Below are 15,947 nucleotides of genomic sequence, written 5' to 3'. Positions count from 1 at the left end.
AGAGAGAAACAGACTCGCCACTGAACAGGTAGCCAGATGTGGGGCTTCGTCCTGGGACCCTGAGATCATGACCCGAGCCGAAGGCAGCCACTTAAATGACTAAGCCATCCAGGCAACCCAAATAATCTTTTTTTTTTTTTTTTTAAGGCACAAAAGGGAAAACTATAGAGATGATAAAAAGACCTGTGGTTGTCAGGGTTTGAGGGAGAGGGGTTGAAAAGCGAAGCACAGCAAACTTTTTAGGGTGATGAAATGCTTCTGGATGATACTGTAATGGTGAATACATTGTGCATTTGTCTGTGTGTACCACACAGAGTAAATGCTAATGAGTGAGAATTTTTAAAAAATCATTTAAAGCATCTGGAGAATCTCAAGATGGAATGCAGACTGCGATGAAACAGTAGAATTGTATTACAAATGTACGAAACAATCCCACTGAAGAGGGTGGGGAAAGGGTGCTGACTTAAGTAACTTTAGAAATGAGTGGATCCTGTAAAACTAAAAGCAAAAGAAAGAGGGAAGAAGTACTGCACTCTAGTCAATAAAGTTCCCACAGGGGTATGGGTCAACAATGCTGGTACTGCTGTACATGTACCCTGGAACTGAACAGTTAGATAAACGGATGGTGGATAGGGGGATCCAGGTGTCTCACTGTTGGAGTGGGAATTTACAGATAAACACGGAGAGAAGGCTCTAATGACTCGTGTGGTAATGGATTAGAGTTGGAAATATAAATATGAACTCATAAATTAGTTTAATATAGGTACAGGTAGGTATGTACAGAAATATTTATGGATAGTGTCTACACACAGGTTAGTATATACACATATATTTCTTTGTTTTGTTAGTTGAGAAGGCTTAAAAGAAATGACACCTCAGTAACAATGCACACACTTAGCATCCAGATCTTGGTGTCTAATACCATTCTCCAATAGGAGGGATGGGGCTTTTGAGAAACAGCTGATTCTAGACTGGGGCAGGATTATGCAAAATAAGCCTTGCAGCATCATATAGAGCCGGAAAGAAGGAATGCCCAAGAACAACAACAACAAGAAGAAAAGACACAGAAAGATGGGGGTATGTCGAAGGGACACAGGAATCAACCAAAAGAGCTCCCAAATGCCAAAGCTGGAACACTTTGAGCAAGAAAATTAAGTAGTATTGGATTATAGCCTAAAGTATGAAATAAATATCTATGAGTCCATACTGATATAAATAAATAATTGAATAAATAAATAGAAAAGACAGGTGTTGGGGCGCCTGGGTGGTGCAGTCGTTAAGCGTCTGCCTTCGGCTCAGGGCGTGATCCCGGTGTTCTGGGATCAAGCCCCACATCAGGCTCCTCCGCTGGGAGCCTGCTTCTTCCTCTCCCACTCCCCCTGCTTGTGTTCCCTCTCTCGCTGGCTGTCTCTCTCTGTCAAATAAATAAATAAATAAAATCTTAAAAAAAAAAAAGAAAAGAGGTCTTCACTGCAGAAAAATTACTTATGTAGACACTCTACCCTCAAGGGGGTGGAACATAACTCTCTACCCTTAGGTGTGGGCTGAGCATAGTCACTTCCTTCCAAAGAGGACAGCATGAAAAAGGGTAAAAGAAAAGTAACTTTCCAGTGGAGAAACCTGACAAACTCCTCTTTAGCCAGGTAGTCGAGGTCATCGCCAATAGTGATAAATCATGTTGATGTCTGAGAAACTGCCACAGTCCAGAGGAACCAAGGGCTTATGAGATAAATGAAATCCCATCCTGGATGGGATCCTGGCATAGAAAAAAGACATCAGGTAAAAGCTAAGGAAATCTGAATAAACTATGAACTCTAGCTACTAATATTGTATCGGTATTGGTTTATTAATTGTAACAAATTTATCATGTTAATATAAAATGTTAATAGAGGAAACAGGGTGGATGGGGGATAAAGAATTCTGTATTATCTTCTCAATTTTTCTATAAACGTAAAACTGTTTTAGAAAATAAAGTTTATTTTTGGGGCACCTGGGTGGCTCAGTTGCTCAAACTTCACACTCTTGATCTCAGGGTCCTGAGTTCAAGCCTTACACTGGGCTCCATGGTGGGCATGGAAACTACTTAAAAAAAATAAAAATTAAAAATGTAGAAAAATAAAATAAAGTTTATTTTTAAAAAATGACATAAGGTTTTAAATACACATTTAGTTTATTTAGACTTTAGAATGTCAAAGCCATTACACAACCCACCTTGAAAATGGGATTTCTTCAATGGATTAAAATAAACGTTCATTTATCCTACAGTTTTACTATGTTTTGAATTCAGGCAGGAGTTAAACTGATTAAAAGTCGGCTACCAGTTACTTAGATCGATGTCTCATGAACTCAATACCAAAAACTCCGCATCTTTAATTTGTATGTATTCGAAATGCAAGGAAAGATGACTGGTTCCTTGATCATTTTAAATTAAATGAAAACACCTATAATGAAAGAAATCCACATGGAGCAGATATCATCCCCATTGCCTGCATTTTCATTGCCTCAAATTGTTTAGTACAGAATGACATATATTGTTGTGTAATTGGAACAATTTTGTTCTCCTTAAATAAAATACCAGCCAAAGATCATTCAGGCTGCAACTGACAGAGGCGTTACTACTAGTTCCTTCTAATTTAGAGAATTCCTTTTTTTTTTTTTTTTTTTGAGAAATCGAGTCTTGTTGCTACATTGAAGCCAGAGGGAGAGCGGGGTCGAAGCTCATTGGTGGTGCGCCTGGGCCGAGGGCAGGGCTCTAAGCCAAGGGACCTGCCCATTGGTGGGCTGCCGGGCAGCGGCGGGGCGGGGGCTCCTGGGATGGAGCTCGGAGCCCATTGGCTGCGTCGCTGGAGGATGGTGTAATGGACGGCCAAGGCCCGTGCAGCCGGTTTCTACGGCAACGGAGGCTTGAAAGAGCCACTCAGATTTCGGTGTTCGCCCCCAACTCCCCCTTCCGGAGGGGGCAGGGCGGCCTGGATTTGAGGGCCGGAGAGGAGGCGTGGGGGCTGGGAGTTAAGGGGCCAGGGCCTTCCTTCGACCAAAGCTACCTAGCAAAGCAACATTGGAACTGGGTTCGAGGAACCTAGGCTGCGTGCTCACTGGAGGAAAAAAAATCAGCCAAACAGAAAGCCATAAAGAAGAAAGAGAAAAATGACATAAAATTCCATCCTCCCCTGATTTTTTTCATCGGTAATATTTTGCATGTGAACGAGCACAAAGCCAGGCACAGAGTAGGAACTCAATATGTAATGGAAGGGAGGAAGGAAGAGAAAGGGGAGACGGAGGGAGGATCCATGATGTGGGCAACGTGGCGTGAGACAAAGTGCCCGCCCTATTGGTCTGAAATTCCACAGACAGACCCCGGAGAACTGATGGAGTATGACGGCCTTAGAAGGAGAGAGGGGTCGCCAGGGCGCTGGCACGAGGGAGGGGGTGGCAGGCAGGATCGTGACTGGGTATTTGGAAGACTTGACTCTGCAGGGGGACTCCCTGGGTTCACATTCCCGCTGGCTCTGCCACTTGCCAGCTGCCAGGGCTTCAACTCTCCAGATCCCTGTGTCTTTGTGTTTGGGGAGTAATAATACTTCATTGAGTTGGTGTCAGAACTGAGTTGAGATAAAGCATGTCAAGTTCTTAATACAATGCCTGAAACATTCTAAACGTGCAATCACCAGTAGCTGTTTTCATAATTGAAGAGGGGTGGGATCCGCCCAGGCGGAGAGAATGGGGTGCTTATATTATGGTTACTGGGTAAGGAGGGAGAAGGAGGATCTGTATGGAAATCCTACAAAAGAGACCAGTTTGGAAGTCATAGAGAAAATCATGGGAGATGATAGCCAGAGGGCAAACAAGAGAAAAGTAAGGAGGGTAGCTGCTGTTGGCTGAGGGCCTGGCACTCTGCCAAGCCCTTTGCATGAATTGTTTCATTTCATTTTCTCACCATCCCTGATGAGGCCGTTATCATTAAACTCACTTTTTCTGGTAAGGAAACAGGCCCAGAGAGGTTATGTGGTTTGTCTGAGCTAAGAAATGACACAACCAAACCGGGGCATTTGTGCGGCCTGGGACAAGAGTATAATCGGAGGTCCATATGTCTCTAAATAGAAGTTATGCATCAATCTGTTGTGTCGAATGAAATATGTTTTCTTCTCCTTCTTGAGGAATATACCCTCAGAAAAACCTGGAAGGCCAGGTTCGAATTAGAATTCCAGGACCCTTGGAGTTCTGTGCCAGAGTGTGTTGGCCCAAGGAGAGCTATTGCATCCTATATCCTGCCCTTGTCCAGCTACCTCCCATCCCATCAGGGAGGAACCCAGCATGCATGAGTGGACAACCCAGCCCCCACATCCAAGCTGGCTCTTGCAAACAGCTACTTTGAGAACTAAGCCTCAGGTCTTTAGGGTGTGGATCGGGCAGTGTCGTTGGCCCTCAGCTGAGATGGACCCAGGGATGAGACCCATGAAGGCTCTGTAAATGTGCTTTGGGATATTCTGGAAGGGAATTCTTGGGTCTCAGGAAATGTTCTAGAAAGGGAGGACACAAACTCAGGTGGGAAGTTCCCCTCTTGTAGCTATAGAATCCTCGCTCCACCTCCTGGGAAGGAGAAATCACGTCTCAGGGCAACAGGTACTCTTGCACTGATGAGGGAGGGTTGAAGCCAGGCATTTGGAATCCAGGAACCTGGTGCTCTCTCCTGCGCCTCACTGTGCCAGGGGACATGAAGGCTGTCTCGGTGACATGCCCTCGGAGAACTAGGGGAGGATGGGCCTGGCCTCTCAGGCTGAAGGAAACCCTTATCAAAGCTGAGCACACTGAAGGAGTGAATTAGCTTTTTAAAGATGGAAGAAGAAGGCCTTTTTCAGTATAGAATCAGTGCAGGTGTGCTAAGGGATATTTTGAGTATCATTAAAGAAGGACAAGTAGAGGGGTGCCTTGGTGGCCCAGCTGGTTAGGCGTCCATTCTGTTAGTGATCTCAGGGTGGCAAGGTTGAGCCCCACCTCCAGGCCTTGAGTCAGGCTCTGTGCTCAGCTGGGAGTCGGCTTGAGATTCTCTCTCTCTCTCCGTCTCCCTCTGCCCCTCCCCTCCCCACACTTGCTCTCTCTCAAATACATAAATAAATAAATAAATAAATAAATAAATAAATAAATAAATCTTTTTTTTTTAAAGAGAGAGAGTGCATGGGGGGAGGAGCAGAGCAAGAGGGACAAGGAGACTCCCTGCTGAGCACGGAGCCTGACATGGGGCTCGATCCCAGGACTCTGAGATCATGACCTCAGCAGAAACCAAGAGCCAGACACTCCACCGACTGAGCCACCCAGGCACCCCAAGAAATAAATCCTACAAAAAAGAAAAGGACAAGTAGACACAATGTCTTGATCTGCAACCTCAACCAAGTAATTTCTAGATCATTCATGCAAATGAATACTTATTTGGCTTTTACTGTGTACCACACATAGTGCTAAATGCTAGGCGACAACCAAGAGCAAAAAAAGTCGTGGTCCCTGCCCTCTGGGAGCTCAAAATTGAGAGACAGAGACAGATATTAATAAAGCCATGACAGAAATAAATGTATCGTGGTACTTGCAAGGAGCTGCTGGAAGGAGGGGAGAGTGTAAGAGGGTCTGGTCTAGCAGGTTAGGGAAGGCTGCAGTTCGGAAGTGGCATTAGAGCTGAGCACCAGGAAAGGTAAGAGTTAACCATGGTGAATTCCTGGAATGACTAGCAGGAGCCCAGCCTGGGTGAGGGGGTGAGGCCCAGAAGAGGCAGGGCGCTAGCAAGGCCTGGTGGGCCCCAGGGAGGACACAAAGTCTTTGAAGGTCTTTAAACTGGGGAGTAATATGATCAAATTTCCTTCTGGGGACTGTTGTCCTGGATTGAGGGAGACCAATCTAGGAAGCAGGGAGACCAGTGAATTGGCTGCTCTAGAGTCTTAAACTTTCGCATCGAAATTTCTGATTTTTAAAGATAGAGGAGGGGCGCCTGGGTGGCACAGCGGTTAAGCGTCTGCCTTCGGCTCAGGGCGTGATCCCGACGTTATGGGATCGAGCCCCACATCAGGCTCCTCCGCTATGAGCCTGCTTCTTCCTCTCCCACTCCCCCTGCTTGTGTTCCCTCTCTCGCTGGCTGTCTCTATCTCTGTCAAATAAATAAATAAAATCTTTAAAAAAAATAATAATAAAAAAAATAAAGATAGAGGAAATGGACTCCAGTCTCTGCAGAGTCTACAGGAATTGCTTTGACATCTTGTGTTGTATTTTACATTTATTTTTGTTGTTAATTTTTTTTTGCCAGAGATAACACATGAAATAATTAAAACAAAACAAAACCTCTAGGGATATACTGTAGAAAATAAGTTTTCCTTTCATCCCACACCCCAAATATCCAGTTCTTCTCAGAAGCTACAATAGTTGGGGCACCTGGGTGGCTCAGTCAGTTAAGCTGCTGACTGTTGATTTTGGCTCAGGTCATGATCTCTGGTTCCTGGGATCAAACTCCCAGCCAGACTCCATTCTCAGTGGGGAGTCTGCTTGGGGATTCTCTCTCCCTCTCTCCCCCTCTCCCCACAGGCATGCTCTCTCTCTCTCAAATAATTTTTTTTATTTTTTAAGATTTTATTAATTTATTTGAAAGAGAGAGAGAGTGAGAGAGAAAGTAGGGAAGAGGGGCAGGGGGAGAGGGAGAAGCAGGCTCCCTGCTGAGGAGCCCAATGCAGGGCTCGATCCCAGGACTCTGGGATCATAACCTGAGCTGAAGGGAGCCATTTAACCAACTGAGCCACCCAGGTGCCCCTAAATAAATAAATCTAAAAAAAGAAACTATAGCAGTTACCAATTTCACTAATAGCTTTCCAGAATTACTCTCTATATAAATAAGCATATGTATATATTAATTCCATAATTTTAAAATATAATATGTATATCAAATCATTACATTGTACACTGTAAATATCTTCCAATTTTATTGTCAATTATAACTCACTAAAAAAATGAAAACGTTAAAGTTAGAAACTTTAAACAGTAATATACCATATCTTGCTTTGTTCATTTTATTTTCTTTTGAAGATTTTTTTATTTATTTGAGAGAGAGAGAGAGAAAGGGGAGGGGCAGAGGAAGAAGAGCATCGTTAAGCAGACTACCCGCTGAGCGCGGGGCTGGAAGCAGGGATGGATTCCAGGACCCTGTGATCACGACCCCAGTGAAACTAAGAGCCAGATGCTCAACCCACTGAGCCACCCAGGCACCTCACTTTGTTCACTTTGAAATACATCTTAAGAGAATTCTGCATTAATATATACAGAACTGTTCTTTCAAACAGCTCTAGAACGTTCCACTATTTGGATGTGCCATAGGTCATCTAACTGGTTACCTACTGATAGACAGTTACGTGGTTTCCAGTCCTCAGGACCCTTAATAATTCTTCAGTGAGCATCCTGGTACACTGGTATTGTTGTGCACGTGTCCGAGCGTAGCTATAGATTCATTTCCTATAAGTGAATGCTGTGTTAAAGATTATGTGAATTTTACATTTTGGAAGACCATGCCAAATTGTTTTCCAAAACCGTTAGTTCATATTTTATTTTATTTTATTTTATTTTATTTTATTTTATTTTGGTGAGGGTGTGCACAGAGGGAGAGAGAGTATCCTAAGCAGGCTCCACGCCCAGCTCAGAGCCGGACCTGGGGCTGGATCCCACAACCCTGAATTCATAGTCCCAGCCAAAATCAAGAGTCAGACGCTCAGCAGACTGAGCCACCCAGGCTCCTCCCATGTTTTACTTCAAAGCTCTGTAAAGTTTGAATTCTCCTCCATATTATATCTGTGTTTATTTTCATGAAACGTATCCTCCCCCAAATAGTTTCAGTCAGGTTGACAATCCAGTCAGTGGCACTGTATGGACCCATCGGCTTTGCACCTGTCTGGTTCATTCTCATGAGACTCCACCTTCAACTTGGTATAATCTGAGCCCTGTCCACCCATAGCTTCCTCTTGTACCGCTCCACCCTCCACCATACTGAACTCCTACCTGGAGCTGACATGGACAGATGGACACTGGTTGAGAATGAGGTCCCAAAGGAGCCTAGGAGCCTCTTGCGAAAGGAGCTGGGTGCTAGGCTGACTCCCTAGCGCTATAGGGAGCCCCAGAGCACTGGACTGGCATTTTAGGAAGATTATACGTTCCTTGGTCTGTCTCCTGCTGCCACCACTCTGCCTCTAAAAGGCCCTCACCAGTGACCTCCCCATTACTCAGTCTGCGGGGCACTCTTCAATCGTGACTTTGCGTGACATTTCTCAAAGCCAATTTTACCTGATCTCTTGCAGCACTCAATCCAGTTGTTAATCCCTCTGATTGTAACTTTCCTCCCTTGGTTTATATGTCTCTATACTCTTGTTTCCCTTCTCCCTTCTGGCTGTCCTTTATTAGTGTGTCACAATATCCTCTTCCATCTGGGAAAACTCAGATGTCAGAGCTGCTTAAGGTGTGATCCGAGTTGCTATAATCTTTCTCCCTTATGCTTTCTTCTCATGACTCATTAGGAGATTGTAAAATCAATTTAATGGTCATGTACGCGTTTATAAAAGAATGAGGCAATAGAATGGAAAATGTCAGGGCACACCACTCACAGGGTTAATGTTATTTCTTTTTATACAGATACACTTGTTTCTTCATACATAAGTACATATATGCATATGTCTGACAGCCACAATATAAAATGTCTATCTTATTGTGGGATGTGGTTTAAGAGTTTGAAGGCCATTGTTATAGGACTTCTGTTTATTTCTCTAGCCCAGAGCTCTCCTTAGAATTTAAGACCTGTGTTAAACCACCTATTGCATACCTTCTCTTAGACATTCTCTGTGTCCCAAATCTGGCTCAAGACCTTCATCTCAGGGGCACCTGGGTGGCGCAGTCATTAAGCGTCTGCCTTTGGCTCAGGGCGTGATCCCAGCGTTCTGGGATCGAGCCCCACATCAGGCTCTTCCGCTGGGAGCCTGCTTCTTCCTCTCCCACTCCCCTGCTGTGTTCCCTCTCTCGCTGGCTGTCTCTCTGTCACATAAATAAATAAAATCTTAAAAAAAAAATAAAAAAAGACCTTCATCTCAAACTTGGATCTTCTCTGTTCTGCATCTCAGGGAATGAAACCACCACTTATCCAACTGCAGAAGCTGGAAACCTGGAGTCATCTTTGGTACCTACACTTCCCCCAGCCCATGTCTAAGTCTTGCTGATTTAAACTCCTAAGTATATCTCTTTACCCTGTCTACTTTTCTATGTCCATCTTCACCATCCAGGTCCACGGTACCCTCATCGCTCACCTGGGAAAACTGGCTTTCTTTATACTTTTTTTTCCAAGATTTTATTAATTTATTTGAGAGAGAGATAGAGCTCGAGAAAGAGCATGAGCAGGGGGAGGAACAGAGGGAGAGGGAGAAGCAGACTCCCTGCTGAGCACAGATTCCAATGCTGAGCTCAACCCAGGACCCCGAGATCATGACCTGAGCTGAAGTCAGCCGCTTAACTGACTGGCACCCCCGCCCTTCTTTATACTCGGGCTCCTGCTGACCCATTCTCTACAAAGCATCCCGAATGATCTTTTATTTTTATTAAACAGGCTCCGTGCCCAGCATGGAGCCCAACACAGGGCTCGAACTCATGACCTTGAGATCAAGACCTGAGCTGAGATCAAGAGTCAGATGCCTAACTGACTGAGACACCCATGTGCCCCCTGAATTATCTTTTAAAAATACAACCCTGATCATGTCTCTTCCTTGCTTAAAAATCTTTCAGTGGTTCCTCATCATCATTCTTAGACTCAAATTCTAAACATGGCTGACCAAACCCCCAGGATCTTCAGCCTTATTTTGTACCATTGTCTCCCTTCCCTCTCTGCATTGGCCACACTCGCTGTTCTGGATAGGGTTAGTTGGCAGACAGCACCCATTCCCACTGTTTTTTGTTTGTTTTTTAACGCTACCCCCAATGTGGGGTTTGAGCTCACGACCCTGAGATCAAGAGTCACAGGCTTGGGACGCCTGGGTGGCTCAGTCGGTTGAGCGTCTGCCTTTGGCTCAGGTCATGATCCAGGGGTCCTGGGATTGGGCCCCGCATCCGGCTCCTTGCTCAGCAGGGAGCCTGCTTCTCCCTCTGCCTGTCGCTCCCCCTGCTTGTGCGCTCTCGCTCTGTTTGACAAATTTTAAAACACTTACAAAGAGTCACAGGCTCATGGGGCTCTTGGCTGGCTCAGTCGGAAAAGCGTACACTCTTGATCTCGGGGTCGTGAGTTAGAGGCCCACGTGAGGTGTAGAGATTACTTAAATAAATAAAACTTAAAAGAAGAAGTCACAGGCTCTACCGACTGAGCCAGCCAAGTGCCCCGATTCCCCCTGTTCATGGGCCTTGCTGTGCTACCCGTACTGGAAAGCTAAAACACTTCCTGACTCCCCTGCAGCTCGAGTTCCAGCAAGTGGACACACTTGCATGAGGTTTGAAGGTGGAAGTCAGACAGCAGTCAAATAGTTTCGGCTGTTTCTGCTCCTAAGTAAGGTTGTGGAGACACTAGTGTCCTGTCTCTGGCTTCAAAAACTCATTTCATTGTCCTGGCGGTAGAACTGGCAGTGGCCTTCTGATCCCAGCAGCCTGTCCTTGGATGGTGGCTTCAGTAGTGTGTCCTCAAACTCAACCTTTCTAGGGACAGCTTCCTGGCTCCTTTTTGTGAGAGGTAGTAGCTCCTTTAGTGGGTCGGTTCAGTCGTGTTCTTGGAGTCATTTCTAATACCCAACCTAGGCTCCATCACCTTCTTCAATACCTAGAGTGGTTTCTGTTTCTAAACCTGGGCTTCATTTGGTTTCTAGAATCTACCATGCCTCCTCTCACCATAAGGTTGTTATACTTGTTATCCCTTTTGCCTAGGCTAATATACGCTTGCCACCTGTTAACCCCCAACCCCATCTCCCAATGAACTCCTTATATATCTTTTCGATTTCGGTTCAAACATTTTCTCTGGGAAGTTATCCCTGACCTCCAAGACCAGATCCGTCTCTGTAGGTTTCTTTCAGTGCTTGATCATAGTTTGTAATTATGTCTTTGTGTGCCTCTAGAATTTGAGCCCCAGGGGACTTGACTCTGTTGCTGTATTTCATTGCCTAGAAAGAGTTGGTGCTTAATATACACGCTAAATAAGTGGATGGAATGGAGGTGGGCACACTGGAGGGGGTCAGGACAAAATAAAGCCTCTTAAGTAACACCAACAGGCCCTGGGTCGCCTCCTCTTGGCCTTTTCCCAACACATCTTTCGGTGACTCTACCGCCAGACTGAACACCCTGCGTGCTCTGGCCTCCGGGACTCTGCATGTGCTGTTTGTGCTGCCTGCACAGCTCTGCACTCTTCACCGGGCTTCTTCATCTTGCAGGTTTCATTCATGACGTCATCATCCCTTCCAGGAGACCTGTACTTCAGACAGTTTTATATTCTTTGCATATTTTTTTCAGAGTATTTAAAAATACTTAATATTTTTAAAACTGCTGATTACTTATCCGTACCTAAGTAACTATCTTATTCCTGGGTGTACAAAGTGCCTTGCAGGAGGCTCTGGCTCTAATGGGCCTCGGTATGAAAGCCGAGAGAAAGTCAGCTAGTCAGCCAGCCTCAGTCTGGGGATCTCTGCACACTCCCTAGGAGCCCATGAACAGTGAGGGATTGTAATTTGGGGGTTGCTAGATCAGGAGAGGAAGCTGGGGGAGGTTTGTTCCGTTCCAGCCCATGGCTCCGTCCCCAGACGGCCAGGCAGGAGGCCCTGGAGCAGATCCTGTGGGGGATGGGCAGGGAAATAGTTTCTTCCTCTGCTCAGTTCAGGAGAGTTGAGAGGGGGAGGGGGGAAGAGTAGAGAGAGGGAATATTCCTTCCAAGGAGGCTCCTTGGCACAGTGCCTGCTTAGAGGGAGGGCGGGTATGATGAACGCAGGATGAATGCAGGCTTTCTCCCCCGCCTCTGGCCGGTGAAGGAGGGAAACCTGAGGCAGAGAAGGGAGAGATGAGGGGGAGGGATCGAGGAGGGAAGGGTCTGTTTGCTTTAGGAGACAAGAGGGAGGGGCTGAGAGGGCTAGGAAAGGCAGGGCTCCCAAGAGCCAACCAGGCCTCAACTACACCTTATCAGCTCTGGAAATATCCTCAACTCTCTGAGTTAGAGAATCAAAACACTGGGAACTTTAGTTCTTACGATGGATTATTTTAACGTCTCAGAGCTGAAAATCCTTCAGTCAGTTGTGTCTGGGGTCTCCAGGGCTGGCGTGGAGGAGTGTGTCAGCTCTCTGGGAAGTTTCCTGGACTCTTTCTTCCTCCCTTAGTACCTGAAGGGATGGCATTTTATTTTTTTTTAAAGATTATTTATTTATTTATTCGACAGGATAGAGACAGCCAGCGAGAGGGAACACAAGCAGGGGGAGTGGGAGAGGAAGAAGCAGGCTCATAGCGGAGGAGCCTGATGTGGGGCTCGATCCCAGAACGCCGGGATCACACCCTGAGCCGAAGGCAGACGCTTAACCGCTGCGCCACCCAGGCGCCCCTGGGATGGCATTTTAAAAAGCCCATAATAAATACTTTGCAACCAAATCGTGGCATTTACCGTAACTCTAAAATGATGAAGCTAACATCTTCTGCCTTCTCCATTGTAACCTCCTGAGGCCAGATCCATCACTCTCATTTTAGTACCATTCAGAACTGTGGTCTCAAACCTGGCTGCCAATCAGAATTGTTTGGGGATGCTTACTGAAAATATTTTCACTCACACCAGCAATTTTGATTCCTTGGAGCAAAGTCAGGGCTTAAAAGTTAAGTTTTTACAATGTGCTAAGTGAGTGCGGTGCATACCTAGGATTGAGGTAACAATTCCAAAGGGCCTGGCACAACATAGTAGGTGCTAAGCATTGCCTGCAGGGGTTGGAAATGTATTTGTAGGGTAAACAAATGATGTGTAGAAATATGGACTGAACGAGAGTCTGTGTACCTTTGAAAGGAGATAGGGCAACAGTGTTAGCAATACAAAAGATAAATATTTATTCAGAACAAAACTTTTAACAATCGATTTTACATTCTAAGCCACAAGGAAATAGCAAAACATAAAGCAAAGGAAAAACATCAACTAAAAGAAAAGCAGTGTACTGTCTTTTCTACTTTAACTTGGTAACACTTAGTTGACCCAATGCCCTCTTGCTTGACCTATTTTGCAAGCACATTTTAGAGTTAACAGCTTACTTATGATTCCAGGTTAAAATCACCTTTCTCCTGTGAGTCAGGAAGTTGTAGAGGAGCTCCAGTTAGAGACTTCTCTGGGATTTCTAGCTATTGAGGCTAAGGTGCAAATGTAAACCTCTGGTAGGTTTCCTTATTCAGGAACACCCCCGTTTCTAAGTGGTGGCAATGAACGATGAAGGGTAAGGCCCCAAAGGACTTGGCACTTTAATCCAGATATGATAACCCAGGGAGCAATGAGTACACCCTAGATTATGTTCCTTTGCCCCTTCCCTATTTCCCAAGTAACAGAAGCCCCTGCTAAATCCCTTTCTGCTTCCTCCCCGAGATGATTTCTTAGCATTCCTCTGGGCTCATCATTCTGGAGATATCAGACTTTCCGGGCCCTCAAGTGTTGAGGAAAATGTTGTGAAGTGTGAGAGGTAGTGGAATGAGCACCGGGCTTGGGGTCAGGGAACTCTACTCTAGGCTAGCTCTGGCACCAGACAGCTATGTGATTTTGACCCATTTAACGTCTCTGGGCCTGTTTCATCTGTTGGAAATCCAGGGAATTGGTCTAAACCAATTTTTAGGTCCTTTCCAGCAAGAAAATTCCAAATTCCATGATTCTGTGAAAAATGGCTTCTGAGCCACTGAACGAACAGCTGTCCCAAAGTCCATGCATTTTAATGCCATAAGAGAGGCCCTTGGCCACCATTCAGAGCTTATTGACTCAGATTACATACACTTCTAACAACACTGGTTTCACAAATTCTCAGACCACATAGATTAGAAGCAGCAAATTAAAAGGGGAGGGGGAAGAGCTGCAAAAAGTAGCCACCCTGACAGAAGCCACAGTCAACAATGTTCTCAATTCAACAAACACGGATGGAGTGCCTACCATGTGGTGGGCCCCATACCTAGTGCTGGGGCATAAAGATGAGCAAGGCAGCCCAATGGGTGAAAATCCCGGGAGAAGACAAAGCGTGGGGAGTAAAAAGTACAAAAAATCCCACACACAAAACACAAAAAAACAAAACAACCCAGATACAAAAACGAAAACAAAATTTTAAAAAGGGAGAGGCAACACGTCTGCACACTACAGTTCTCGGTAGTTACTGATGACAGAGTCACCAATTCAGAAAAGGCTGAAATGGAGTAAACTCGGTTTAAGAAGGCAGAGAGAGATGTCTCTTGCAGGTTTAGAAAGATCTCCTTCAAAAACGTAAAAAATGGTTTAAAAAAAAGTTTTGGCACTTAAGAGGGGTAAGCTGGCTCTGTATTCACCCTGGCAGGCAGGCGGGTGTTCAGTGCCCAGCCACCCCGGTTAGCTGAGCTGCCACGGAATTGTGAACTGCTTTGGGACACTGGGCAAAGGCGTGTCCTCTCTTGCCACAGAGGTTACACACGATGCCCTTCCGGCAGTAAGGGCTCAGGTGCCCCTCCTCCCCGCACCTGAAGCACCTGTCCTGCGTGCAGCTGCCGCTCATGTGGGTCCGGGAACCACATTTAAAGCACGTCTTGGGCTGCCCCTTGTACCAGCTGTAGCCCCTCTCAGCCCCCAGGAAGAAGGCCCCCGGCAGGTGCCTGACCCCGCCCTCCCCCTGCCGCAGCTCGATCTCACACTTGTACTCCCCGGTCCAGATCCCAAACCTGTCGGTCACTTTCACGGGCACGGCCAGCACATCGCAGTGGCGCTTGAGCCAGGTCACGATGTCCTCCACGTCCACCGTCTCGTTCCGGAAGAGGATGAAGAGCGTCTTCAAGCTGGACTTGCTCCGCCCCAGCACCACAAAGTTCTCCCAGCAGTCCTCCTGCTCGCGCTTCTCCTCGTAGACGCGTAGGAACAGGGCCAGCTTCTCCGCCGAGCGGAAGCTCACGTCGAACTCGCGGCTGCCGGGGATCTGGATGACCGCGTAGATGTCGCTCGGGTCCATGCCGATGGAGCGCAGAATGAGCGCGCCCACAACGAAGTCCCGGGTCGGGCAGGCGCCCTCGTCTCCCTGGAAACAGATGCGCACCAGGAAGCGGCCCTTGCCCGGGCCCGCAGCTGGGCCCGACGCCACTGCCTGCTCGTCCTGAGCGGGCCGCTCGGCCGCGTCCTCGGCCGCGCCAGGCCTGGCCGGGCCCGCCATGGCCGCCGCCGTCTCGGCCTTCTTCCTCCGGCCCGCCTCGGCCGCACCCTTCTTCTTGCGGGGGTCCGCCGCCTCGCCGGCCGGGTCTCTCCGCCGACCCTTCGGGTCCCCGCGGCCGGCCGGGGGGAAGTCGCCGAGGCCCGGCGCCGCCAGGCCCGCGGGAGCGCCGAGCCCGCCGCCCACGCCGCTGCCTCCCTCCTCCTCCCGCCGCGGCGGCCGCGACTCGCGGAACTCGCCCTTTTTCTCGGCCAGGTTCTTCACCACCTGGGCCCAGCCCATCTTCTCGCGGCCGCCCTCGGCCTCCTCGCCGCGAGCCGCGGGCCGCGCGGGGGGCAGGAGCTGCGGCCGCCCCCGCTTCCTCTCCTCCTCCGCGCCGCCGCCGGTGGCCATTTTACCTCCTTCCCAGCATCCTCCACTCGCTCCCGCAGCCAAAGGGCGCCCATCCGCGCGCCCGCCCGCCCGGGGCTGTGGGGGTTTGGTGTTGTGTGTGTGTGTGTGTGTTGTTTTTTTTTTTTTTTTTTTTGAAATTCGACGCTTCTCTCCCCCGCCCCGCCGAAGGTATTTACCCGCGGCGCGCAGCGGCCAGCG

The 15,947-nt window shown here is 47.5% G+C and overlaps 1 protein-coding gene across 1 annotated transcript; it reads right to left on the bottom strand.

Annotated features, from left to right (window-relative positions):
• Window positions 1-7,567: 7,567 nt before the first annotated feature.
• ZCCHC3 (zinc finger CCHC-type containing 3) lies at window positions 7,568-15,864 on the bottom strand. The gene has a single exon (XM_045807408.2). It carries the CDS (start codon window positions 15,747-15,749, stop codon window positions 14,532-14,534), a length of 1,218 nt encoding a protein of 405 aa, XP_045663364.1. The 5' UTR covers window positions 15,750-15,864; the 3' UTR covers window positions 7,568-14,531.
• Between the last annotated feature and the right edge of the window lie 83 nt (window positions 15,865-15,947).

This window comes from Ursus americanus, chromosome 22 (genome assembly GCF_024610735.1).
Source record: "Ursus americanus isolate L20-20 chromosome 22, mUrsAme1.1.p, whole genome shotgun sequence".
NCBI classification, from domain to species: domain Eukaryota; kingdom Metazoa; phylum Chordata; class Mammalia; order Carnivora; family Ursidae; genus Ursus; species Ursus americanus.
The sequence above is the reverse complement of the archived record's forward strand: the minus strand, read 5'-3'. Positions and strand labels throughout refer to the sequence as shown.